Genomic DNA, 26867 nt, shown 5'->3' with positions numbered 1-26867 from the left:
AGGCTTGTGCAAACATTCGAGCAGTTCGAATATTCGAACAAATACACTTAAGGGGGGACGTGGGTCCTAAAATTTTTTCTTTATTTTTGAGTCAATATGAACCAAACTTCACTGTCTTGACCAGTTTTTTATGCTGATTTCAAATCTGTAATTAGTTTTTTAATAGCTGCACTAGTTCAAAAGAGCTCGAGGTTTGCAAAAATAATTAGTGCCTGCTTCTTACGGGGCTTTTAGGCAATTTCGACCTACTAAAACCAATATGTAAGTGCATGGGCCCAATGCCCAGATCATGCTGTAGGGGGTGATGCTATTTTTATTCCCTTGAGAGCACTGTGAAGGTCAGAAAACAGATGAACATTCACTGGTGGTTATTTTTTCTGATTCACTCTCATTAGTATCTTTAATTAAAATTTGTAAAATGGTGCTAGAGTAATGCAAATAGCATCACCCCCCAGAACGTTTCAATACGAGTAAAATGATACCAAATTTGTGATTTTTACTTGGCAACAACATGGAAAAAAACCCCGTAAGGCTGAGTGCGTTGAGCAAAAATATCAAACTGAGAAAAACGCATTTGAAGTTTCAGACAACTGTAACTTTTGTGGAAGTGCAGCCACAGCACTAGTGGTTATATCATTTGATAGGTTTCTTCTTCACGAGAACAGCCACACCAAATATGTGACCATGACCTGCCAATGTACTGGCAAAATCTTCTTATAAAGCCACATAGTGCACCCAGTACCAGAGTGATAAACTCCACCTTTAGCAATTCATAGGCCTGTACGAATTCCTTGCAAGCTAAAGAAATACAAAATTTGTCCATGAATGTGGCTTTGCAACAGGCAAATAAAATAGACAGAGATATTAAGTCTAAAAAGCACGTGGGTTATTTATTAAACCAAAAATCAGTTATTGTCCAGCAATAGCACTTGGCTCAACAGCAGGCAAGGGCTGTACTCGGGGTCCCCTGCTGGTTTGTGTAATTTTGAAAGTCTGTGCTTGGTGTCACTACTGTATAAGTGCTCCTTTTGCAACTTCCAATGTCAGTTTTTAACCTTCTCAAGGCTGTGGAGCACAAATCAATTTCCCAAAGTGTAACACGGCGTCTCTGCAATTTCGGTGTTGCTCTGTCAGGTCGTGGTTGAAGCGACTACCGTTGCACCCTTGTCGACAGTATTTGTGGCCCTAATTTAATTCATTTCACTTCAAATTACATTAATTATCTTTAGCACCACTATCACCAGCTACCTTCTACGAGAAACGCTTCTCGCGCGAGTCGCACCTATGATAATGAAGCACAGGCTTTGAAAGCAGCCTATACCCTCTGCCTTGAAAAAGGTCACTGCTTGAGCCGAACTCGGAACGAAGCACAAGCCCAAAGAACGTTTTTATCACGGATAAGTCCACGCGGATAAATTCTGTGCCATTTTCCTTGCCGCCATTCACCAACATCCAACGGCTTGAACTTCCGCTGCTTCGTTGCGCGCTGAGATGCCAAGCACTCCTCCCGTCGTCCTATTTCCCGCGCACTCGGCAGTCCCGCATAGTATGCCATACGAACGCGGTTTCGAATGCCACTGAAGCGTTGCCTAATGATCCGATGGCTGCAGCTTAACCAAGGGGAACCGGGCAGTTCTCGTAGACTCGACGCTCCGGTAGCGTCAAGTAGTTTCGGCATCGCGCCCTCGTACGCTTGGCGCGTCTTCTTTACACGAGAATCTCCGGATGTGCCAGCACAAAATAAGGTAACTTGTGTCGGCGGGCCGCACGAATGCGAGCGTAAGCAGAGGAAGATGACACTTGTAACAACACACGAGCACACGACACCGGCAACACGGCAGCCGTGAGCGCAGAACAAAAATACAAAAACAAAATGGCCGCCTCGGGTTGCGCCAGCCAATGGGAGGCGCGAGAGAAGGGGCTCGCCTCGCGCGCGCACGCTCTGGCCAATGAGCGTTCTACAACCACCCTTCGGAAAAGCGCCGATAGCGGCCGTTCTGTTGCAGCGACGCCATTTTGAAATGCCGCAAAATGTACACAAAGAAAACAGCTTCAAAACAAGCCAAAGATGGCGGCGATCAGCCAGCTGCTGCGCCCGCGGCGCGCGCGGGAAGTTTGAACAAATTTTGCCTGTTGAGATGCGGCTCCCGTGGCGTCTTAAAAATAAGTTTTAACCCATTTCCCGGGCGAAATCGGCGATAATATTTTGAGGGCAGCTGCTTAGGGGTGCAAACATGCCTAAAATGCGTTTTTCTCAAAACTGATTTGCTGTCCATTTTTTACTATTCTAAGACCCGCGTCCCCCCTTAAACCTCGATATAACGAACACGGATACAGTCGAACCCACTTATAACGATCCCACATATAACGATCTATCGGTTATAATGACCATATTTCGGTGCACTTACGATTTTCCTATGCTAACCATTGAAGCTGCGTCCACATATAGCGAACGTTTTTCAAAGCCTCCTACTTTTACAACGAACACTTCAGACACGGTCGCGGTAAAAATATGGTGCATACGAAGTGAAAAAAAGTTAAAACATTCCTTCTAAAGCGTGACAGGGGAGCGCGCTCGCGCGTGCCCCGTTCCAGTTAACTCGCGACCACGGTGCTCGTGACCAAGATATCCCAGATCGGCGAGCACCGCACGCAGATTTCGGACGCTGCGAGCGAGGTCGCTCACTTTCGAGGCGTTTCTTCAGTGGCAGAATGGCAGTGAGGAAGAAAAAAACGCCAGGCCTGCGCTGAAACCGCAGCACAGTCACAGCGAAAGCTGGAAGAGCAGCGTTTCTAGAGCCCGTTAAGCTCTCTTGGGGCTACAAAACAAGTACACTAGAAAGGTACCCACTACACCATAAATCACAATTTTTGTGAAGTTGGGAAGCACCTACTAAGCCATTATTCGTCATTCTGCGGAGAAGCGAGGCACCAGCTACACGTCAGTAAGGCATCATGTGCACTTTGTTGACGCGACGACTGATGACTATGAAGAATTATGGCTCAGCCCTTTGTAATGGGTTGGAATCTTTAAACGGCCCACCAGTTATGTAATTTGCATTGGGTGACGCCCGGTCACTATTTCCCTCTCCCGTCATGCTGTATAACATACGTTGACGTGGGAGAGAGACGGGGTGGGGGGGGGGGGGGGGGGGCAAAGAACTTTACTGAGACCCCGAGGAAATGGATCATGCGCTTATGGGCTTCCTTGGCAACCAATACAAGTGCACTTGCGAGGAACCCACTACGCTATAAATCAGTGTAATTTTACTGAGACCCCGAGGAAGTGGATCATGCGCTTATGGGCTTCCTTGGCAACCAATACAAGTGCACTTGTGAGGAACCCACTACGCTATAAATAATTGTAATTTTTGAGAAGTAGGGCAGCAGGCACTGTGCCATTTTTCGTCATTCTACGGAGAGCGTTGGTACCTGCTATACGCATGTAAGGCATTATGCGCACTTTGTTGATGCTGTGCCTGATGACGATGAAGAATTATGGCAGAGTCCTTTGTAATGGGTTGGAAGCATTCAACAACCTACTCGTTGCGCAATTCGCATTGTGTGACGCCTGGTTACAGAATTCGCGTTGTGCGACGCTTGGTGCTTATTTTACTCTTCTACCACGCTATATTGCATATGCTAATGTGGTTCCTTCCCGACATGAAGCCTGTATAGGACCTTTTTGCAAAGCAGTTTCAAGCACCGGCATGGCTCAGAGGTTGAATACTGGGCTCCCACGCAGAGGGCCCAGGTTCGAACCTCGTTCCATCCTGGAGTTTTTTTCTTATTTCGTTTTTTTTCTTATTTCGAGCGATACTGGTTACGGACACCGGCGGCGGCGGCGGCGGCGGCGGACAACTACGGCGCCAAAAACGGCCGGTGAAATGATCTCATAACAGCTTTCGCTGTAAAAAATAGTAGGCAGCATGAAGCCTTGCGGTCAGCTTTCACACGGTAACCTATCCTGACACCGTTCTCTGCAGCTACGACCGCCTGCGATGAACCGAACAATGCCTTGGAACGCAAGAAGGCATAAATGCAAGAAGTGATAACCGCGATAACTTTGCATCGCAAAAAGGTTCACTGCGTCCCTTAACTCGTCGACGCCACAATGTGCAGCAAAAGGTCGTCCGTCTTTTCGGTAACGGCAGAGACCGGTCGATCGGTGATTACGACTTCCACGCGATTGCGGCGATGCTTTCGCAGATAAGCATTAGAAAAGAGCGAAGGCGAGGTGGCGGCCGTCGATGAACGTGCCATTATTACTTATAGCCGACAACCTTATCACAGTCATCTGTAGATATCCGCTCGGCTGCGCGTGTGGCGTACGCCGTACACTGCGGATTGACGGCGGTACGAGCGCACCATGCTGCCCGCCGTTCGCAAGTTCGCCACCGCCGCGTCTGCGAGACCGCTTTAACCCCTTCAGGGTTTTCGCCGTACATGTACGGCAGAAGCTTCCTGGTACCAAAGGGTTTTCGTCGTACATGTACGGCATAGCGTTTATTTTTAAAACGCGCGCCTTTTTTGATCATTTCTTTTGTTTGGCCTGTGCTGCCACACTTCGGGAATACGTGGAATTTTTTTCATGCGCCGATGTCTCTCCGTTGTTTTTTTTTTCGCTTCCCAAAACGGCGCGCCGCCTATCGCTTGCCCATCCGAGCGCATTCGCGGTGCAGCTGGTTTAACCCTTTCAGTCACGAATTATGATGCACTGTCTGCAATGCATCAAATTTCCATGGCATGATTTCAAGGCACTCAGTATTACATTCCAAGAAATAAAATGAAGGAATGTGTTGTTTTGTGTGAGTCAGTAATTACTGCTAATTAGCATCTAATTAAATATCTAATTATTCTGCAACCAGTCAGCTTCAATCCTTGCATAAAAGGAATCAACTATTACGCCCAAAATGCATGCACAGTTTGTTTTTTGGTTCTACAAGGCCCTGACGATGACGAAAAAAGCGGCGATTATTCAAGAGGTGGAAGTTGCTTGGGAATTTTCGCCGAGTTGGGCGATGAGATCATCCGTCAGCTACTCGAACCAGCACATGTGGACAGCAACTGTCGTGACGACGCACCTCCCACACCACAGCCATCAAATGCGGATTTAGCGTAGGCCGTTGCAGTGCTATTGCCGACCACAGGGGTGGCCAAACATTGGCTGAAATACAGGCCAACTTGGTCACGTGTAAGCATGCACATTTACAGACGTGCATTGACAAGTTTATTTCCGGCCGCTGGGCCAATAAAGGCGCTTTTTTTCTGGTGAATCCTTTTTTTTCGGACTCCCGATTATTCGGACCTTTCGGCAGTTCCCACCGAGTCCGAATAAACGGTCGGCTACTGTATTCGCACAAGCCTAGACGGGCGCCATGCTAATCTTTCTTTGTCCTATTCATGACTTCGATCTTATCCTTCTAAGCTGTCCTGGGCAAACTACTGAGCAGCCCAGAAAACTACACAAACAATCCAAACTGGGACCCTCTCGCGCACTCACCTGGCCAGTGCGGCAGACGTGTACAAACATCACAATGTAGGCGTGAGTGGCGGCCATCGCATGAAGCAAGGGTGATTGCTGCTGCGTCGTCACTGCAGCCGCTGCGCCCTCGCCACCTTCGCTGCCCGATGCTCCTTGGGTGGCAGCCAGGGCCCCCAGCAGCTCTTCGAGGAGCACTGAACCCCCCGGGGGATCCAGGGGCTTGTGCAGGGGCTCCAGGCTTGCCAGCACAGCGCCTAGGTGGCTGAGACCCTGCTGCAGCACTTGGGCCTCGTGCGCCAGGTTCTGGGCACAGTGCAGAAAGAAACAAATACGTTCAACAACCAGCTTTCAAGTTATAGAAAACACAGCAAAAACGCCAGGACGTAACACAATTTATGATTCACAGAAAACAGAGAATCACAGGAAGATGGAGATTGCCAGAAGCGTCAACTATGGCTAAACAGGGGCAGTCACTAGAAGAAAAAAAACGACCCAGTTCAACCCCGTCCGTAACAGCCTCAAAATAAAGGGTCGCTGACGACATTTGAACAGGAGTAGAACCTTAGCAACACTGCAGATTTCAGCATTCACAGGCTTGGATGCTTCTCACCAACTTCCTGCCCAGAAAAACCTTAAGGGGGGAGGTGGCGATCGAAAAAAACTTTTTTGTTTGTTGACCTACAGTAATGAAATTTGGCAGGCGCACTGAAGAGTGTCTCGAATAGCTATATATCAAGTTTCATTGCGATATCTTGAGTAGTTTTCAAACTACACTATGTTACATAATCTGATGACATACTCTGCTGGTGAAAAGCCTAGCATTGTAACAAAACATGCCAGGAAGGTCCAAGTGGTTTTGATCTTTACTCAAAAGAACACTACACAGGATGACATTATTAAAAATTGTCTATTCCTTTTAGTTTTTTTACAAATAACATCCCCATCAGCTTCATGTATTGCATCAGAACTTCTCATGCACTAATTATCACATACAAAAAAAACTAGGCCCTAAGCAAGGTAAAGAATAATGTCATCCTGTCAACAAGACTTCAAGGATTAAAAGAAAAAAAACGGAATCAAAATCTGTGCAGTAGTTGCCAAGATATCTGCTCCACAAGCTGAGCAACATGCCAAAAAAACAGTATTGAGAAAACTGCATTTAAAGTTTGGCCTTCTCTAAAACACCTAAAGATTGTGATCTTTGGCTTTTTTTTTTATGATGTTTCACTTCTTGGACATGTGGCCTTTCTCCAGTGTGCCTTTGTTCTTTTTTCATACCCTCCTTCTTTTTTTGATCTACAAAAAACCAGTCTGGATTTCAAACCAAGTTCTCTGTATGAAGGTGTGGTGTGACAGACATGAGAGAAAAGAAGATATTGCAATCTAATAAGGCCATATACTGAAATAATTACACATATTTCTTGTATTTATGCTGTCGTTAGCATAACTAAGTCTTGCTTATTGATTACAATTAATTATTGAATAATTTTTATAACGAGAGAGAGGTTTGTTGTGACAGAAAATGGCTCACACCATGATAACCGATGCCTTCGTTCCAAATAAACAGTTATGGCCAAGACGTTAGTGGCACAGGGATTTTTGAGCAGTTTATTCAATGACTCGAGTCGGGCAGATAAAAATTCGTCCCCCTGCTTGATACACGTTCTTTTGCCACTCTCGCGTATGAAACGTATTATCATTCGTCCGACCGCGGCAACGCTAGCCTACGAGGCTTTCATTGTTTCAGAACATTCATAAATGCCTGCGGCGATACAAAGCACGGCTCCAAGCACGTCTAAATTACATCGCTAGTGCTTATTGACAGCACTCTGAGCGCGAAGTGCTCGGCCGCGGGGTCCGTGGAGCCGGAGCGTGATAGGCTTGGTCGCGGCGTTGGGTGACGATGCGCGAATGCGAAGCTATGATGACGAAAAATCTGCGCGCAGTATACTTGGTCTCGCATTTTCGGGTGCCAACGCGCGAAATTGCTACCGCTGCTCCAAGCAGTTCGTGGCCGTGGGGTCTGACGAGCTTGGCTGTGGAGTTCACTGCCGATGCGTAAAATGCCCATCCGCGGCTCCGAAGTGCTGGCGAGCGATGTGCTTCTTCGCTTGCGAAGACGCACATAGCCGCGGGTACGCTAGCGCGTTGTTCTTGCCCGCAAGGTTCCAGGTTCGTCTCGCTCAACGGCGCTGTGAGCGGCGTTAGGCCTAGTGACGACTCCGAGCAGTAGGTGCGCAGACCGTGGTGCCCGTTGTTTCGAAGTGCGTATTGCGTGATCGTGAGTACAAAGAGTTGTCCCGCGATGGCCTTCGTCACGATGTCAGAAGTGCTGATAAGCAGAAATCAAAACATCTAACCGCGAATCCGACGCAGAAGTCAACGCTAGAGAGTCGGTCCGAGACGCGCGTTTGCGATGTTCGCTAGGAGCGCGGCGCACCATCGTAATAAGATCGAACTTCCTCTTGCAGCTCCAAACTAAAGCGTAATTATATTCTAAGTGATCGTCGAGCCGAGAACACAGAACAATAGCGAACGTGTCACGAAGTAGCGCGATTCTCGACAGCCGTGAACTTGCGACGCGCAATCGGCAGACGACGATCTCCCGGACCGAGCATCAGACCAATGGCGAGGCGAGCTAGGGCAACATGGTGGACGCGGCCAATCGCAGGCCTCGGAACGACTTTCAAGTGTTTGCTTTTTGTGCTCTTCTTTCTGAATGGAGGAGCCCGCTGAAGCGGGGAATTTGAACACGGAGAAATGCCCTTTCCGACAAGCCCAAGAAGTTGGTTCGCGGTCGCGCCATCGCGGAGCTACAGTTTTTTGAAAATCGCTGTTTTTTGCGATTTCCACAATAATTTTCGCCACCTCGGGGGGCAAAACAAATTTTTCGAAGCACTTCTGGGTGGTTTTCAGTGTAGATATTTTGGAATCAGATAGAAAAAGGGTTCCAGAAACTGAAAATTTGATTTTCAGAAAAACGATTTTTTTGCCATTTTTCGCGATACGAAAGCCGCGTCCCCCCTTAAGGGGGGACGTGGCTTTCGGTACCAACTTTCTTATTTCTTCATGGATTTTGATGAAAATTGGCACACTTATTTGAAATGTTGTTTTAATGCTACTGTAGAAATTTCATGAATATATCTTTACAACTTTTTGATTTACAATATATTTCACCTTCTGCTTTTGTTCCGAGTCTGACTCGCTTAAAAAATGCGATAGGAAACTCGTTCAAAGTGCTATGCATTCTAAGATGTCTGGTTGTGGGCGTGACATTCTTAGATTTTTTTTATTTGCAACAAAATTTTTTTTAGTTTTCCTTTTTCATGAGGTGACTGCGCAACAGGCATCGAGGCTTTGTGCAACTCGTCAAATAGCTAATTATCAAAACGCCATACTGAAAAAGCAAGAATGTCACGCCCTGAACTGTGCTTCAAGGAATATAGAATAAAAAACGGAACTGAAATAGACCCAGCGGTCAGTGAGAAATCAGCGGAACAAGCGAAGCAGGAAGCAAGAAAAGTCGTTTTGAGAAAACGGCTTTTAAAGTTGTACCAACGATATTACTTCATCAAAAGGCACTGGGGTCGTAATCTTTTGGGTCCTTCGTAATGTGCAGTTTCTTGAGTGCCCTGTCTTTAGTTTGAGGTGCCTTGCTTCTCTAAAACACAAGAAGATTGTGATCTTTAATGTGTTTTATAAGGTTGGACCTCCTGCACATGTGGCCTTTTATCTGTTGTGGCTTTGTTTTCTTTCTTTTTTCTTAAAATCCTTTTCTGATATACAAAGAACAGGTAGCATGAATTTTAAACAAAGTTATGAAGTGGTGTAATAGACATGACAAAAAACAAGATATTGTAATGCAAGTAGGTCATGTACTATGATGATTTGCCAGCTTTCTTGTATTCATGCTCTCATTAACATAATTAACAGCCTTGATTGCAATTGATCATTGAATCATTTTTATAGGATACTAAGAGCGGCTCTCATCGTGACAACCTATCACTTCCTCCTAAATAACAGGCAGTTATGGCCAAGACATAGGTGGAATAGGAATTCCTTAGCAGTTTATTCAAGACGCGAACTGGGCAGATATGAATTCATCTCCCTGTTTCACTCGTCAAGCTAATTTGTAAACCTCGCCTGCGATGCGCTTCATCATTCACCCGGTCGCGGACACGGTTTTCTGCGAGGCTTTTATTTTTTCAGATGATTCATGAGCGCTTACGGCGATACCACGCACGGCTCCAAGCGCGCCTAAATTGCATCAACGGTGCTTTATTTCACCTCTAAGTGCTCGGCCGCATAGTCCGGGAAGTCGGCACGCGATGTGCTGGGTGGCGGCATTCGGTGACGATGCGCAATATGCCTAGGTGCGGCGACGAAAAATAGGCGCGCAACGTGTTTGGCCTCGCATTGCGGGACGCCGACGCGCGCCCGCTGCGCGACGAGCTTGGCCGTGGGGTCCGCTGCCGATGCGTAAAATGACCATCCGCTGTACCGAGAAGCCGGCGGGGGAAGCGCTTCGTTCCTTGCGAAGAAGCACACTGCCGCGAGTCCGCTAACGCGTTGCTCTTGCCCGCAAAGTTCGAGGTTCGTCTCGCGTGCCGATGCCGTGAGCGGAGTTAGGCCTAGTGACGACTCCGAGCAGTAGACGCGCCGGCCGCGGTGCCGGATGTTTCAAAGTTCGTAAGGCGTGGTCGCGAGTACAAAGAGTCGTCCTGCGATCATCTTCGTCACGACGTCCGAAGTGCGCATAAGCAGAACCTCCAACCACGGATCCGACGAGTTAACGCTAGAAAGTCGGTCCGAGACGCGCGTTTGCGATGTTCGCTACGAGTGCGGCGCGCCATCGTAATCCCACCGAGCTTCCGCTAGTAGCTCCAAACTAAAACGTAGTTCTTGTTCAAAGTTATCGAGCCGTGAACAGAGAGCGATTGCGAACACGCAACGAAGTAGCGCGACTTTCGACAGCCTTGAGCTCGAGACGCACGAGCTGCAGACGACGATCGCCCGGAGCGAGCATCGGACCAATGGCGAGGCGCGCTGGGGCAACATGGCGGACGCGGCCAATCGGAGAGCTCGAAACGACCTTCGAACATTTGCTTTTTGTGCGCTTGTTTTCGAAGGGAGGAGCCAGCTGCGGCGGGGAATTTGAAGACGGAGAAATGCGCTTTCCGATGAGCCCAAGATATCGGCGCCCGGTGGCGTCGTTGCGGAGCTATGATTTTTTGAAAATCAGTGTTTTTTTGCGATTTCCCCAATAATTTTCGCCACCTCGGCAGGCGCAACAATTTTTTTATAGCACTTCTACGCGGTCTTCGGTGAAGATATTTTGGAATCGGATATAAAAAGGGCTACAGAAACTGAAAATGTGATTTTCAAAAAATCGATTTTTTTGCCATTTTTCGCGATACGAAAGCCGCGTCCCCCCTTAATCAGGTTCACACTTAAAGCACAGCAATTACTTCAGCACATGCAAGTTATCACAATTACTGCAGCACATGCCTTAATTCTGCAACATGCAAGAGTCCAAGAGAAGGGTTACTGACCAAGATAGACTTGCAGACAGACGCAACCGCCTGACAAGCTGGCGAGACCGGGAAGTCGACGGGCAGGTTGGGCAGGCCGAGGATGCTCATGAGGGGCACGAGCCCCTTCTGCTGGACAAACTCGCGGCAGTGGTCGTCAGTCGAGTTGTTGCTCAGGATGGCATCCACAAACCGCATTACATTCAGGATGTAGTCCACCAGGGGCACGGGCGTGCGCGCCTCAGCGGTGGTGCCCCCGGTGCCCGACGCCGCCTTGCCTTCGTCATTGGCTTTGGGCGTTGAAGGGACCGTGGGTGCCGGGTCCACGTCCTCCTCTTCTTCCTCTTCGTCGGAGGAGCCTGCGTCGTTGGCCATTCCAGAGCCTCGACCCCCGGCTCCGCCTCCGGAGGCCCCGCCCCCATGGCTGGAGGCCTGGGCCCCACTGCCAGAGACTCCGCCCGCCTCGCTCTTTGCTGCCGGCCGGGAGCACACAAAGGCAGGGTTGCGGCCCACTGAGCACAGCTCTTCTAAAAGCTGCAAAGGCAATCATGAGAGTAAATGACAAAGTTGCAAGATGGTTCGTGCGACAAGTATGGTTAGTACAGTAAAAGCTCGTTAATTTGGCTCTCGTTAATTCGGAAAATCGGTTAATTCGGACACGTCATCTGGTCCCTGTAAATATACGCATCACTCTATGAGACTGGGCGCTCGTTATTTCGGACAGATTTGACCGCAAATCGGATAATTCGGCGACTTTCGGGCCGCTGGCGAGGCTCGAAAACGAAAAAAGGAACAATTCGGAACAAAAGTGAAGCTCAAACGCAGCATCGCCATGGACATCAATTATCGACTTGGCTTGGATTGAGACTGGTTGAACGCCTTTTTTTCGCGTGTGCGTTTTGTTGCTTTGTTCCCGTTGGTGTGCTGCATGGTGTGCTGCATCGTTGATCGCCGATTTATCGAGGAACGTTTCAGTACGGCTCCTTTAGCTTGATCGTTGCTGGTGCTTTTGTGCTGACTTCTCGTGCGACCGCACTCTCCGCCGATGGCAACGCCGGCGAAGCGGCCCAAGTACGAGGCCAAGGACTTCACCACGAAAGTAGAAATTTTGCGTGCTCTGAATAACGGGATCTCCCGACGAGAAGTGATAAAGAGTGATGAAAGGGGATCCTTCAGTCGGCGGCAAGAAGCAAGGAACGAGTAACCGTACTTTTAATCCCCCAACGTGACGGGAACAGAGCGCTTGCCGCTTCTCGTTATCGGAAAGGTTCAAAAGCCACGCTGCTTTAAGAACATCAACAATCTTCCCGTGGATTACCGTGCCAACCGAAAAGCGTGGATGACGGGTGAAACTTTTGCGGTACTGCAGACATCATGCGAGCTGCTGAGCACCTTGAAGGGCTCAGAAAAATTGTGTCCGCGCGAATTTCTGCTCGAAAACAGACAAGCATCCGCGATTACTTTGTTAAGTAAAGGTATGTTGAAAAAACTCGTGCATTTATTGTGTTTATTTCGGCCATTCGATAATTCGGACATTCGGTTAATTCGGACATTTTTTCCGGTCCCTAGAAATCCGAATTAACGAGCTTTTGCTGTACTGGCAAACCTGTGTGTGTCGAACTTGGGCATAATTCTATGTTCAACAGCTGTACCATTCCCATCGGAAATGCACACGACATATACCCATTCGCCTACATACTAAACATACAAAGTGCTGCCACTCTGCTAGTATGCTTCCCTAATCAAATTGCAATCACTTCTTGCGTCACTGGAAATATTTATGCCGACGAAACAGAACAGGGCGTTGAATCCAGGTCAGTGCATGTCAAAATAGACGGCTTGTACAGCAAATATTTATGCTCCATGATTAAATGGGGTTAATAAGCTTTGCCACAACACGGCCGTGTGATGCTGTGAAGCACACTAATAGCAGAGAGAATGTGCAATCTAGTGCAAAATGTGCAAATTGGACAGATGAGGGTAAACAGGTGACCCAAACTGCAACTGAACTGCAACGAAGAACCATGAAAAAGCCCTACATGGGCTAGTTTGCCCACTTTTAAGATTTTTTTACTCAATTTTAGATGGCCAACACAACAAAACCTTGCTAACAACTTACTGCCCATTTTCCCAGTTAAAAATTCACTGAAAACATACAATGCCTGACAGCGAGTTCTACGTGTAGCGTCCTACAGACAACATTCGAGAGGGGCTGTTTCTGCAATCAAGAAAAAGCCTAACCTTGATAATGGCTGCAGTGGCATCCACCCGCAGACTCGGCTGATGCCTCATGAGTTCGTCCATGGCATTTCCCAGGTTGGATGCCGTGTCGCCCATCGGGTCCGATGAACGGCGTCGACGCATGGCAGCCAGATAGTCCGGTGACAGCAGAACCTGAGGGTGCAAGCGCAGGCATGGTTGAAACAAACGACATGACCCCAAAGGCAATAATGGATTACTTTCACACGTGACACTACAATTTCTAACAAATGATGCACTCAGCTTTTGCTACAGGGTTCGTTACAAGGCCTTTACTCAGCTAGTAGGTATACAGCAACAATTTAAAAAATAAACGAGCCAATAAAGAAAACCAAAACGAAGTCTTTGTTGCTAAGTTTCACAAACAATTGCCAGAAGTCCTGAATCGATTACATGTCACTGATCACTTCACAGCAGAGTTCATAGAGAAAAAGATTGAACATTTCAAAATACATCAATGAATAGGCTATAGAGTGCAAAAACAGCAACTGCAGTTCATCCATGGCCACACAGACAACTTTTCACAGGGTGTATCTTCAGTGGATCAGACCTACGTCATCGGCTAAGGATCCAGATGTTTGTGCACACTTCTCTATCACTTTGCTGAATCAATCAGCTATGATAATGAACCATTACCACTGAAAAACCCGATCAGGCATCTACACTATCTGCTTTACTGCTGTCCCCTCAGTTTCTTTTGCAGGAGCTTATGATGCAATTCTATGCTTGTACAAACTCCTTAGTCACAAATATAAGTAGGCTGTGACATTCCTAGTAAGAAGGCATTCAAAGAAGGAACAACGAGAAAACTGGTATGAGCTCACCTTGAAGAGTCGTTCGAATGGCCGGCAGGCCACAAATGCTTGCAAACCCCGGGCATTGAGGCACAGTGCACTGAACACGTTGGGCAGAGATGCCAGGACTTCCCTCGTCGCTGGCACCTGCAACAGAGGATGTGCGCGAGAGTGCCCCAGGGTCAGCAAAAGACGAAGCCCAGCATTCAAAAGTGACAGCACAAGCAAGAACATGGAAAGTTCTACAGCATTTCACCGATTTCACTGCTGCTAAGCCTTTACAACCTACAGCCTTGGCCACCTTCCCGCCTCAGCATGCGATAGATAAGCTGCACCCCACGGAAAGACGCTTGGCTCCCTCACTTCCAACGTGTACCCTTCCTATGCCACACGTACATCTCCTATTTTCTGCTTTCTCTGCATGACATGCATGTAATGATGGAAGTCAACTGTCGTAGTCAACAACAAACAAACATGTTCTGTCCAGAAAAAGTGAAACATTGGTTGGTAATATAAGGATCGAGAAAATTACCTGGCATAGACCCTTATCATAACCCGCAAGTGCAATTCCCTGTGCTGCACATTTGCTCAACTAATGACGGCACCTGCTGTGCTTCAAGTGGTGAGGAGGTCCTAGCTGCACGTGCTGGGGCTCGTCTATTATGCGTGTCTATATCAAGAGAGCCGAGTCTACACTTCCCGTGCCATTGTGCAACCAAACTGAGCTTGAACACGCTGTTTGCATAAGAGACTGCCACCATTAGTTGGGCTAACTGCATAGCAGGAAAGCTAGCTTTACAATCATGAAAATGGTCTATTGATTACTCAGTGAATTATCATTTGGTCAAAACCACACACCCTGAAATATTTCAAACGCAAACCATAGCTATGCTTCTTTCGCAACTTCAACAATCTAAAGCATCCCACGCAATGAAGGCACAACCCTTCAGAAAAACCGAGACACACCTCTTTCACTAGAAGGGCATGGAGAACAACATCTGTGAGGCCATTGTCCTGCAATGAAGACAGGAGCGATGGTTCCTGGAAGACATACACTGTGACCACGTCGGTGGCTGCAATGGAAGAAGGTTGACGTAATTAGACATTGCGGTTCACATTAAAAATGCATAAAGCAATGTAGCCCCACATTGGCTACGTAGTCAAACAGCAGTAACATAGGCAGTGCCCCAATTATGGAACTGCATGCAGTAAGGCATCAAATTTTGGTTGTCCTGATACAGTATAAATGAAGTTCATGAAGCCAAAGGCACTACTGTGAAGTAATCGGAATAATCACGTATGTCCTATTTATTGGTGGCTGCGTTATGAAAGATCGTCTGTACTACTTTTTTGTAAAGCACTTCTCAATCCAACAGCTACTCAGGGAAATACAAGACAATCTGTACAGAGGGAATAAATGAAACATAAATGCTCACCTAATAGGAACAAAGATGGACCGTAGTACTCCGAGTTGCTAATGATGTGCTTCAAGGAACGTGGCAAGGAGCCATCCATCACTGAGTACAAAGAAAAAAAAAAAGGACAATGCTGCGTCAGAAATCACTATTTAATCAGAACAATCCATTGCGTTGAAAAAAACTTTCAGCAACAATCCAAGGGCAGTTCAGCTGGAACAATTGTTTGCACCTATCTTCCTTACTAATACTGCATTCAGCAAGTCATTGTAATCATCATGATCAACATTAATTGGCAGTAGGCATACAAGCACTATTTTTGGACAATACAATTGTAATTAACTAAACAGTACAATTCACCATAGGCAGGTCTACGTAGCCAAGCTAATGTGGAAATGATGCGCAACAGGCAATACAAGAAATGCCTAAACTTCATCTATTGTATTACAAAAAAAAACAGCCCATGATTCAGTTATAGCCAGAAATTATAGCCAGTTGTGGTCACAAGAAACGAAAGATGATGCTCTCACAGTGCCGTATGCTGTCTGCAAACGACGGGTCCTGGATTGCCTTCTTGAGAAAGTTGAGCATAGACTTGAGAAGGGCCGCCCTCTGAGGGAAGCACTGAAGGCCTGCACAAGACGAGACAAAGGCTTACCAAAAATACAGTCTTAAGACCTTTTTTTTATTGTTATGAGTGAGAACCAGTGCTGAAAGGGGTATTATGTAGCACATTCACACAGCTTCAGGTTTTTGTGAACATCACGTGGGCACATGACAAGGAATAAGGGGTCCAAACAAGGCATGAGGTGATCAGTCAATATGGCGAGATCAGTCATGATTTTATCATGTCTCTTGAGAGGACGAGTCAGCCAAGATGGCCAAAACTGCCAAAACAAACACATATCTGCTTAATGTACATCTAGCACATCAAAATGATGTTACGTTAGAGATGGTGTCGCATGACACAAGGACAGTTCGCGTAAGATGGCAAAGACGATCACAGAACCACAGTGGGAGAAGGTTTCACAGTATATCACAAGATCTCACTCACCTCTCCGAATTTCCGGCTCCTCGTCTAAATCGCTGGACGCAACAAGTGATGTTGGTGCTCCGCCTTCGATGCTATCAACACCAGCGTCGCCCCTAGCCGACGTGGAGCTGCATAAAGTGTCACCAATGAACACTCGTTTGCAAGAAGTGCCATGCAGCAAGCACTAGCCTTTGAGCACTCCCTATAAAACACTGTCAAGCCAGCTGTAACAATTTATGACATTCGAATTGCAGAACACAATTCGGAATACGCTTATATCTTACAAGTTCAGTTATCACACAAAAATGCGTGTGCATGCCGCTAACCCTTCTCAGAGAGCTCCCTGAACATAAAATTGCAATCAAGGCTCAATGCTTCACAGATGTATCAATGTAGATTCCCATGTTGCAGACATCGCCTTTTATGCGATACTGTTGCAAAGGATACCGCATTTCATCATGTAAGCCCAGCACTTCCTTTCACAGGTTTCTTTCCTTTCACAGTACTTCGGTTCCCCTATATAAGGCTACTGGTCCCAAACTCCGATTGTTACACAAAATAAAGCAACTAAAAGCGAGCCAGCTATTCACACTTTCGTTCAGTCATCCTCGTCACTTCCACCGCATTGTCACTTCACAAGCTCATTGGTATTCTCCAAATGATGGTTATCTGCCATGACCATTAACATTCAAGATTCCTGCCAATTTGCTTTGACTGAAACCGCATGCCTCGCAATCAAATAAATGCACGAAGCAACGGTGCCGCCCACTTGATGCTTCTGAAAGCATCATGCATTTAAACCAGCTATGCAACAAGCCTCAGCACAGCTAGTACAGTTGGAGCACACCGGATCCATGCCGAATTGCCGCTAATCGGCAAGATACAGTAGCGAAGATTCACTTGCTGGCAATAACTACTGGGAAACTTGTAAAATGGGCTAAGATCTGTCACCTCCCTTTCATCCGAGTACTGCTCACTTCAATCCACAAGAAAGAACCAAATTGGCTCACGCTACTGGTTCACTCCGTGGCGACTGATCTACTTCCATTGGCGTGGGATCCTGGGCAGCATTCTCATCCGTTGAGGCAACAGAGGGCTCCCGGTGTCGTGGCCGGATGGCAAATGGCTGCTCCTTCCTACAGTGCTCCACTTCAAGCTGTGCACATGAACGTTCAGAAGATTAAAAAATGTGCAAAGGAAACAATGTTTGTGCATTACCATGTTTTTGCATTAGATTCAATGCCCCCAATTATATTGATGGGCATTTATAAGTGTCATTTAAATCGGCCAAGTAGTAAACACTACAAACATTTACAGTAAAAGCTCGTTAATTTGGCTCTCGTTAATTCGGAAAATCGGTTAATTCGGACACGTCATCTGGTCCCTGTAAATATACGCATCACTCTATGAGACTGGGCGCTCGTTATTTCGGACAGATTTGACCGCAAATCGGATAATTCGGCGACTTTCGGGCCGCTGGCGAGGCTTGAAAACGAAAAAAGAACAATTCGGAACAAAAGTGAAGATCAAACACAGCATCGCCATGGACATCAATTATCGACTTGGCTTGGATTGAGACTGGTTGAACGGCTTTTTTTTCATGTGTGGGTTTTGTTGCTTTGTTCCCGTTCATGGAGGAAGGAAGTAACTGTTCCCGTTGGTGTGCTGCGTCGTTGATCGCTGATTTATCGAGGAACGTTTCAGTAGCTCCTTTAGCTTGATCGTTGCTGGTGCTTTCGTGCTGACTTCTCGTGTGACCGCACTCTCCGCCGATGGCAACGCCGGCAAAGCGGCCCAAGTACGAGGCCAAGGACTTCACCACCAAAGTAGAAATTTTGCGTGCTCTGAATAATGGGCTCTCCCAACAAGAAGTGATGAAGAGTGATGAAAGGGGATCCTTGTATCGGCGGCAAAAGAAGCAAGGAACGAGTAACCGTACTTTTAGCCGCCAACGTGACAGGAACAGTGCGCTTGCTGCTTCTCGTTATCGGAAAGGTTCAACAATCTTCCCGTGGATTACCGTGCCAACCGAAAAGCGTGGATGACGGGTGAAACTTTTGTGGACACTGCAGACATCATGCGAGCTGCTGAGCACCTTGAAGGGCTCAGAAAAATTGTGTCCGCGCGGATATCTGCTCGAAAACAGACAAGCATCCGCGATTACTTTGTTAAGTAAAGGTATGCTGAAAAAACTTGTGCATTTATTGTGTTTATTTTGATCATTCGATAATTCAGACATTCGGTTAATTCGGACATTTTTTCCGGTCCCTAGAAATCCGAATTAACGAGCTTTTACTGTACCATGTTGCAGAACATTACAAACCAACGTTGAAGGGACACTGAAATGAAACACTGAATCACACTAGACTGACGAATTCTTTGGGAACTCCACTATTGGTAACTTCACGAGCAAAGGTTCATTACTCGAACATAAAATGAAGATCGACATCTTTTTTTTTCCCAACAGTGAAGCCCCAATACCACTTTCGCCATCATAACGCCACAAAATTCCAAGTATTTTCTCGTATAATGGCCATATTGGCCTAATGAAATTTCACAGAACTTGCCAAGTTCAGTCTCTGGCTCCATTACAAACAATGCAATCCATTTTTATTTATTGACTAAGGATTACACAGGCCCTAGCAGATGCTGTTGAAATGGAAGATGTCGTGGCAAGATATAAGCGAGAACTTCAGGGCAGTTTCACCACCACTCGTTTCATCCGAACTTTTTTTTTTGCTTACCAAAGGCCCCTTTGCGGCAACAGCGGCAGTTTGGCTATTTTGTAAGGGTGATTAAACTTACCAATACAAGCAAAACAATTTTTCTCTTCAGTGTCTCTTTAATGCACACCACTATCAGCTTGCTTGGCCAAGCCTTGTACCACAAGCCTTCTATGCCTTGAACGGGTCAACCTACCTCAAGTCGGCGGATGAAGCTGTTGAGGCCACCATGTGCCTGAAAGGTCTGCATGTCCAGCCCTGTGATGAGGTCTATCACACGAACTGCCCGAGTCACAAACTGCAAAGACGAACGATATTGTGTAACCACACATTATCATTCATGGGCACTCGAATGCATGGCAAGCACTGGAAGAATGCATCAAGGAATTGATGATGCGGCGTTCCAACACCCTCATTTTGTTTCTGCCCATTCGTGAATAGCAAAATAAAAAAGAATACTGTTGAGTGAAGTGACTGCTGCTAATACAGAATGACTAAAATGAGCTTTAAGGGGAGACGCGGGTCTTGGAACGGCCAAAAATGGTCAAAAAATCGATTTTTCGCAAAGCTTATTTTCGAGGCGTTTGTACTTCTGAGCACCTACTCTCAAATTGCTAACGCTAAATTTGGTCGGGAAACGCGATAAAATCGGCTTTCAAAGCACCCCGGCAGCACTAAAATGTCCCCAAAAGGACGAAATTTGTTCGAACTTCCCGCGCGCGCCATGAGCGTTGCAGCGGGCCGAGCGCCGCCATCTTGGGCTAGATTTGAAGCTGTTTTCTTTGTGCACATTTTGCGCCATCTCAAAATGGCGTCGCTCAAGCAGAACGGCCGCCGTCGCGGGTTTTCTGAAGGTCGTTTCCAGGCCACTGATTGGCTCTCACGCAGCGTGCTTTTCAAGCGCGCCTTTCCGAGTCTCCCATTGGCTGGCGCGACAGACACGTCTTTTTTTTTTCTTCGTGTTGGTTTCTCCGCCCGCCGTGGCTGTCCGTTTGTGTGCGCCTGCTTTTGCGATCGTGCGTGTTTCTCGACGGACCGTGTTTCCACTTTGTGCCGGTAGTTTTTCCACGCAATCGAGATGCCTGGAGACTCTCGTCTGAAACCATCGACGCAACGAGCTTTTGGAAGCCGCAAAAAACGGGCTTGGAACAAGAAGGCGCCGGCTACAAGTGCACCGTCGGCAGCGGAGTTGGAGTCGCGGCCGGACCCTTTGGATCTGCCGGGAACTTCAACTGACGACACCGTGGGACCAAGTTCGACTAGCGAAACACTTCGGGTTGATGCCGCGTACTACTCAACGGCGGAGCAGGCGCAGCGAGTTGAGAGATCGGCGCAAACGAAGACCGTTCTGTCTGGAAAGTCGGCTACCCAGCGCAAGTTCGACCTTCTTGGAGTCAGCGCGGAGTGCCAGACCGGTGACGCCGGGACCGATTTTTTGCTCGTCGATATGAAAGTTTTGAATAACTTTTTTGCACAAGCGAAGTGCGACAAATGTGACGCAAAAAGTCTCAGCGTGTGGAAGGCAACGGACAAGGAGTACGGCCTTGCGGTAAAGCTTATTTTTTCTTGCAGCAGTTGTGATTTCGAGAAGCAATTTTCTTCTCAGAGAGTGAGCGGAACTGCCACCATCACTCCCTTCGAAGTCAACATGAGGGCCATGAAGGGGATACAGATGATAGGCAAAGGTGTTACTGCCCTTTCAGACTTTTGTGCGTGTATGAACCTTTCGCACCGAGGCTTGCACCACAAGACGTTTCAGGGACACCTAAAAAGTTTAGTGAAAGCCTGCGAAAACACAGCGACTGAAAGTGAAGCTGCTAGTGTGGCAGTAATAAAAGAGCTGTATACAGACTTCTTGAACCCCATAGGGAACATCGATGTTGTGTTTGACGGCTCATGGATGACGCGAGGTCGGCGCTCACACATAGGTGTGGGCTGCATCATTGAGCTCTACACTGGCCTTGTAATTGACCATGTTGTTTACTCAAACTTTTGTCTCGGCTGTGCCTTGGGACCACAGCCGCAAGACGAAGGGTACACCGACTGGCTGGCAACCCACGAGTGCCAACGAAACATAGAATGCAACTCTGGCCGCATGGAAGTAGAGGCTGCGCTGACCATGTTTCAGAGGTCCTGGGCCAAGCATGGTCTGCGCTACACGACTGTGCTCTCTGATGGAGACAGCCGCACTTTTCATGCCTTGTCCGAAGCCGAGGTGTACGGCTTTATCCAAATAGACAAAAAGGACTGCATCAACCATGTCCACAAGCGAATGGGTGCAGCTTTACGGAACATTGTGGACAAAAAGAAGGCTCAGGGTGAGTCTCTTGGGGGTAGAGGAAAGCTCACACAAGAGAAGATTTAGAAGATCGCGAATTACTACGGATATGCCCTGAGGAGCAATATCAATGACGTGCCAGCTATGAAGAGGGCAGTCGAAGCTACACTGCTGCACATGACATCGACAGATGATGCACCAAAGCACTCAAAGTGCCCCGAGGGTGCTAGCTCTTGGTGCAAGTACAATAGAGCCTTGGCCAATGAGGAGAGTCCACCTTCACACAAGAATGCCCTGCCGGCTTGTGTTGCGGCTGCTCTGGAGCCAGTCTTTGCGAGGCTCAGTGATGAGAGCCTGCTGGCACGGTGCTGTGAAGGGAAGACCCAGAACGCGAGTGAGAGTTTTCATTCAGTCATCTGGACCCAAACTTCAAAGAATGGGAACGCTTCGCTGGAAAGTGCGAAGCGAGCTGCCGCTGAGGCTGTTGCCATCTACAACCAAGGAAGAAGGGCAACCAACGAGTCCATTGCTGCAAGTTTGGGCTATGTTGCTGGGGATTGCCTTGTTCGACGAAGCCTGGAAAAAGACTCTCTGCGTTTACGCAAGGCAAATGCAACTCATCTGAAGAGCACCAACACAAAAAAGACTCTTGCAAGGCGACACAAAACGGGTGCAACTGAAGATTACAGTCCTGGACTACTTTGAAGGTATTCTCTCAAGCATAGCAGCCTATTACCCAGGGTAACATGCTGCCTAACATCTAGAAGGTTCTTCCTAAAGACTGAAAAGACATGAGCAGCCAGTCGCTTGAGCCTCATACCCCATGGCTTTTCCAGAACCCCCCAGCCGCTTGTCATGGTGGGGTTTTGATCATGCTTTACACATTGGAAAATTTTTTTAGATATGATTCCTTGGGTGGAACAAGACACTTTCTGTTTTGTTTTGAAGGGAAACAGATGGGGAACATGTGAATAAAATTTATGGTTAAAGGTTCCTTTCATAAATTTATACAGTGCGTGTCAAACTTCAAACGCGATTTTCTCAGCTTCACATTTTTTGCCAACTTGACCAGCCTTACGGATCTTTTCGTTATGTTTTTGTAAGGTAATTTTGATAAATTTTATACCGTTGAATTCGTAAGAAATAGGACTGTGGAGCTATGCTATTTTTTTGTGGCTAAGATGAACATATGAAATTTTGTGAACAATAATGTGAGCTAATTGCATTTCAAGATTACACAGTGTCAATACAATTGAAAGTTCTTATATGATGATATATCTCAGTGACAATATAAATAGCATAGCTCCACATGGCAGGTCTTTGGCTACAGCTGCATCTTAAACAGAACCTAAAAATACTGAGGGAAAGTGTCTTAATGACCCGTAAGAAATTACCTAATTAGATTTCACTTATGCTCTCACAATTTGATAACTAATTGAAGTACATGAAAACTAATTATATTTTTGAAATCAGGAGGAAGAAATACATATACACACCCAATTTCATTACAATATCTCCAATAATAAAACTTTTCATTTCGAGACCAGTGTCTCCCCTTAAGGCAAGTGAATATACACATTATATTAACATTTATCAGAGTTCCTTTGTCCAAAACACGAGTTGTGCAAGAAACACACAAAAAAGGAAAACACAGGCACAACCAAAAGCACTTGCTCACCTGTACCCCGCACATCTTCCAATTATGTTACATAAAAAACAGGCACTGGAATGACTACACACTTAATGTATTTACGACCACGTATGCATGCAGCACCACCACCCAGGACAAACACCACGTGCCATGTTTTGCATTCTCATCATCTTAATTACGAGTGAAGTGCCTTTGGTCAAGAGAGATAACTGTTACTGTTACATAGCATTACGTTTCGAAATCAGTCCGCGCGTTCCCTTGGTTCAGTGAAAGCAAGCCGTGCTTGCTGCCAGAGGTAGTTCTCTCGGATGAGTAGAGTTGCACATGAAACGGGACAAAGGAAGGAACACTATGACACACACAGAGCTGTGTGTGTCATCGTGTTCCTTCTTTTGTCTCGTCCTACGTGAAACCCTTTTGTAATTCTCCCCCTTGCACCACTGCTTCAGCTTCGACAATACACACTTATGAAAGTAAAATGAAAAACAGAATCTCACCGTGATGTGTTCCGGCTCTGTGCCGTGCCAGCCAATCACTTTCAGGAGAGATTCCACCATTCCACAGGATACCAATGCCTCCCCGCCTGCACATTCACAAGCAAGAGTCCGTGAAGCCTTGTGCAAGCAAGCAGCCAACACCTCGTTAGCTGACAGCACACTTTACAAAGTAGCTTTCTGTGCAAGTTCAGCTACCACTCTATTGGAACCAGCATTTTCATGTGTTCGGGCCATCCTGGCAAAGAAGAAGTTCTCGAAATAGCCTATGTTGGAACTTTGGTTTTTATTAGAAATTACATAATCTCCGTTCAAGCGATTAATCCCAAACGTTGCTGTGGAAATCACGCCGCCAAATGCTAACAGAACTTCAAGCCAGCCTTTCAATCTAGACTTTTGCTACTTATGAACACTTCTGTAACGGCAAGGCTGATGTTTCTCTGCCTTTAATGTGCGCCTAATGTCAAGTACATGAGAGTTATCACACTTTGCATGTGCAATATCAGTTCAGCTTCATCACCATTCCATATAACCACAGCCTGGTCTTTCTTCTTTAGCCACTGCCCTTTGTAATGTCCAGACGACAGGTCTAAGCAGCCTGTTTTTTTTTTTCTTTTTTTGCAGATAATCTACATAGTCTGTCTGCAGCAATTGTTGAACCAGTGGTTGGTTTTACATGAGGCCCTCAATTCCCCTAATTTTTTTGACACCTGCGCTCCACATCCTCAAACAATCCTTGACTCAAAGGACCTCCTTCACTCTGCAAAGTTGAATACAGCGTTGCTCCACTGCGGAAGAAGATGCTATGCTTCTCAAGAATTGAGAATTGATGCAGTCTACAGAGTGCAGTGACCACTTGCATCAAGCACTGTAATCGATTTTCACGAGTCAAGGCAGTGTGTTGAGGAGTGCAGTGTTCTAGAATACAGAGATCGACATTTTTCAAAAAGAAGCTTCGGAGCCACATCCTCAAACTTGGCCCAACTTGACAGTTTCATTCCAACACCTTTGCAAAAACATTGGCACAAGCTTGAGAAAATGCGAATGCACATACGCATGTGTCATGCACTACCTCATAAGTGAGAGCACCTGAAGTACATTCAGGTGCTCCTCAATGTGCACAGCCACATTCAAATAAAGCACAATCAATCACCCCTCACCACTCTCATAGCTGGCCAAGTGGTACAAGAACGAGAAGAGGGCCGTGGCAAACGGCAGGGGGAATGGATCAGCACCAGGTTCTGCAAAGAGGAGACAAAAAATGAATGCACTTAAAGACCTCATTTCATGGCACCTAGAGATTTTGTTAAAGTGCACTACGAATGTGACCAAACAAACACGCTAGCACAGTATGCGCCCATCGCTGGTAATTTAAGAGGCTACCATTGCAGTCGACACTGGAACAATCCCACAGCTAGGTGGTAACACATGTCCACAAATATGGAAAAAAAATGTAATGAAATGGCAGCTTTTGCATGTCAATACACATTTAATTATGCTGTCTCATTGTTCAAAATACTTCACATTATCAGAGTTCTGTTATGTGACTCTCGGTGTTAACATGACTGCCATACCTGTGGTGTACACAGAAACCGATGCCAGATTAAATGTGATGTTCCAATTATGAAACTCAACGCCCTTTATTCAACCAGCAAGCAATTCTATTCAACCACCAAGCTGCGAACAATGGCACCATTATCTTTCATCTCGCGCTGTGAACTGATTTGCACTATACCGCAAATTTGAATTTGGTACTACAGTCGCCGACCGTTTATTCGGACGCCGAAAATTCGGACATGCTCGTTTATTCGGACACCTTCGCGGCATCGCCACTTGTCCCATTGAAGTAATGTAAACTCACGACCGAAAATTCGGACGCCCCACAGCCCACCATTCGATTTTTCGGACTCCGGCTGGCTGATAGAGTGCGACGTTGAACGCCATAACAAGCTGTCAGCAATGTTTACAATATTTTTACTAGGTTGCCAGCACTGAAATGTTGCACTGGCTATAACTGGGGTGTCAAAAATCCACGCAGAAGTTACCGATCTCGAAGGCGATGTTTGTTGGCTACACGTAACGGTTGCCTTTTGGCTTTAGCCAGTCACGTATCCATTGAACGGCTACCACGGCCAAACAGCAGGCCAAGCCAAGCCAAGCTTGGAATCGGCTCTGTGCGGCGTTTGAGGCGAATGACAGCGCGTACGAGTACGACGCGGATCCTAATTCGGACGAAGAGAGTACGACAACAGATTACAGAAGCGCTGCAACATCAACTAGACCAACATCGTTTCCTTTTGGCGTGTGAGGGTTTGCGTTCTCATGTTTCTGTGGCTAGGCCTGATCTGCATCCCGAGCTTTGTGTCCTGCTCATGCGAGGCCTGATCTGCTGAAATTGCTCCGACGCTGCCCGTTCCATGTGCGCCGTCGGAACTAAAGAAACGCGGCAACTACAAGGCCCTGACGATGGCGAAAAAAAAGCGGCGATTATTCGCCAGCTGGAAGTTGCTTGGGAGTTTTCGCCGAGTTGGCGGTGAGATCATCCGTCAGCTACTCGAACCAGCGCATGTGGACAGTGACTGCCGTGATGACGCACCTCCCACACCACAGCCATCAAATGTGAACTTAGCGTAGGCTGTTGCAGTGCTATTGCCAACCCGCAGGGGTGGCCAAACATTGGCTGAAATACAGGCCGACTTGGTCGCGCGTAAGCGTACATGTGTACAGACGCGCACTAACAAGTTTTTTCCGGCCGCTGGGCCAATAAAAGTGCTTTTTGCTGGTGAATCCTTTTTTTCGGACTCCCGATTATTCGGACTTTTCGGCGGTTCCCGCCGAGTCCGAATAAACGGTCGGCGACTGTACATGATTTCACGAACCTCCAAGAGGGATCACAAGCATAGTAGTTAGCATACTGATGGTGATATAATAAATGCGCTCTCACCTGTGAGCGACTGGATGCAGCTCCTGACAAGCACGGGTAGAAAGCCATGGTACGATGCTGCACCAGTTGCATCCACAATGGCGCCAAGCCTGGAGTGAGTACACAAGGAAGGTGAGTCCGCTTTTCTAAGGCACACTGATTGATTGATTAATTGATTGATTGATTGATTGATTGACATACTTAATCGACTAAGACACTTGAGCTTGGACTAAAGAAGAAAAAAGCTTAACGAGTTAAATGGGGCCCAGATCTTGCTTAGC

At 46.9% G+C, this 26867-nt stretch overlaps 1 protein-coding gene across 1 annotated transcript in view; it reads right to left on the bottom strand.

Moving 5' to 3' along the window:
- Window positions 1–26867, bottom strand: part of LOC119372094 (E3 ubiquitin-protein ligase HUWE1-like) — a 172264-nt gene that overhangs the window by 121606 nt on the left and 23791 nt on the right. Inside the window, 13 exon segments of the mRNA XM_049420112.1 lie at window positions 5504–5788; window positions 11038–11550; window positions 13258–13410; window positions 14100–14216; window positions 15036–15142; window positions 15506–15586; window positions 16015–16116; window positions 16539–16645; window positions 17528–17673; window positions 19437–19538; window positions 23667–23752; window positions 24824–24904; window positions 26608–26696. Coding sequence (XP_049276069.1) covers window positions 5504–5788; window positions 11038–11550; window positions 13258–13410; window positions 14100–14216; window positions 15036–15142; window positions 15506–15586; window positions 16015–16116; window positions 16539–16645; window positions 17528–17673; window positions 19437–19538; window positions 23667–23752; window positions 24824–24904; window positions 26608–26696 — 1969 coding nt within the window.

Source organism: Rhipicephalus sanguineus, chromosome 10, assembly GCF_013339695.2.
Source record: "Rhipicephalus sanguineus isolate Rsan-2018 chromosome 10, BIME_Rsan_1.4, whole genome shotgun sequence".
Classification (NCBI taxonomy): Eukaryota; Metazoa; Arthropoda; class Arachnida; order Ixodida; family Ixodidae; genus Rhipicephalus; species Rhipicephalus sanguineus.
The sequence above is the reverse complement of the archived record's forward strand: the minus strand, read 5'-3'. Positions and strand labels throughout refer to the sequence as shown.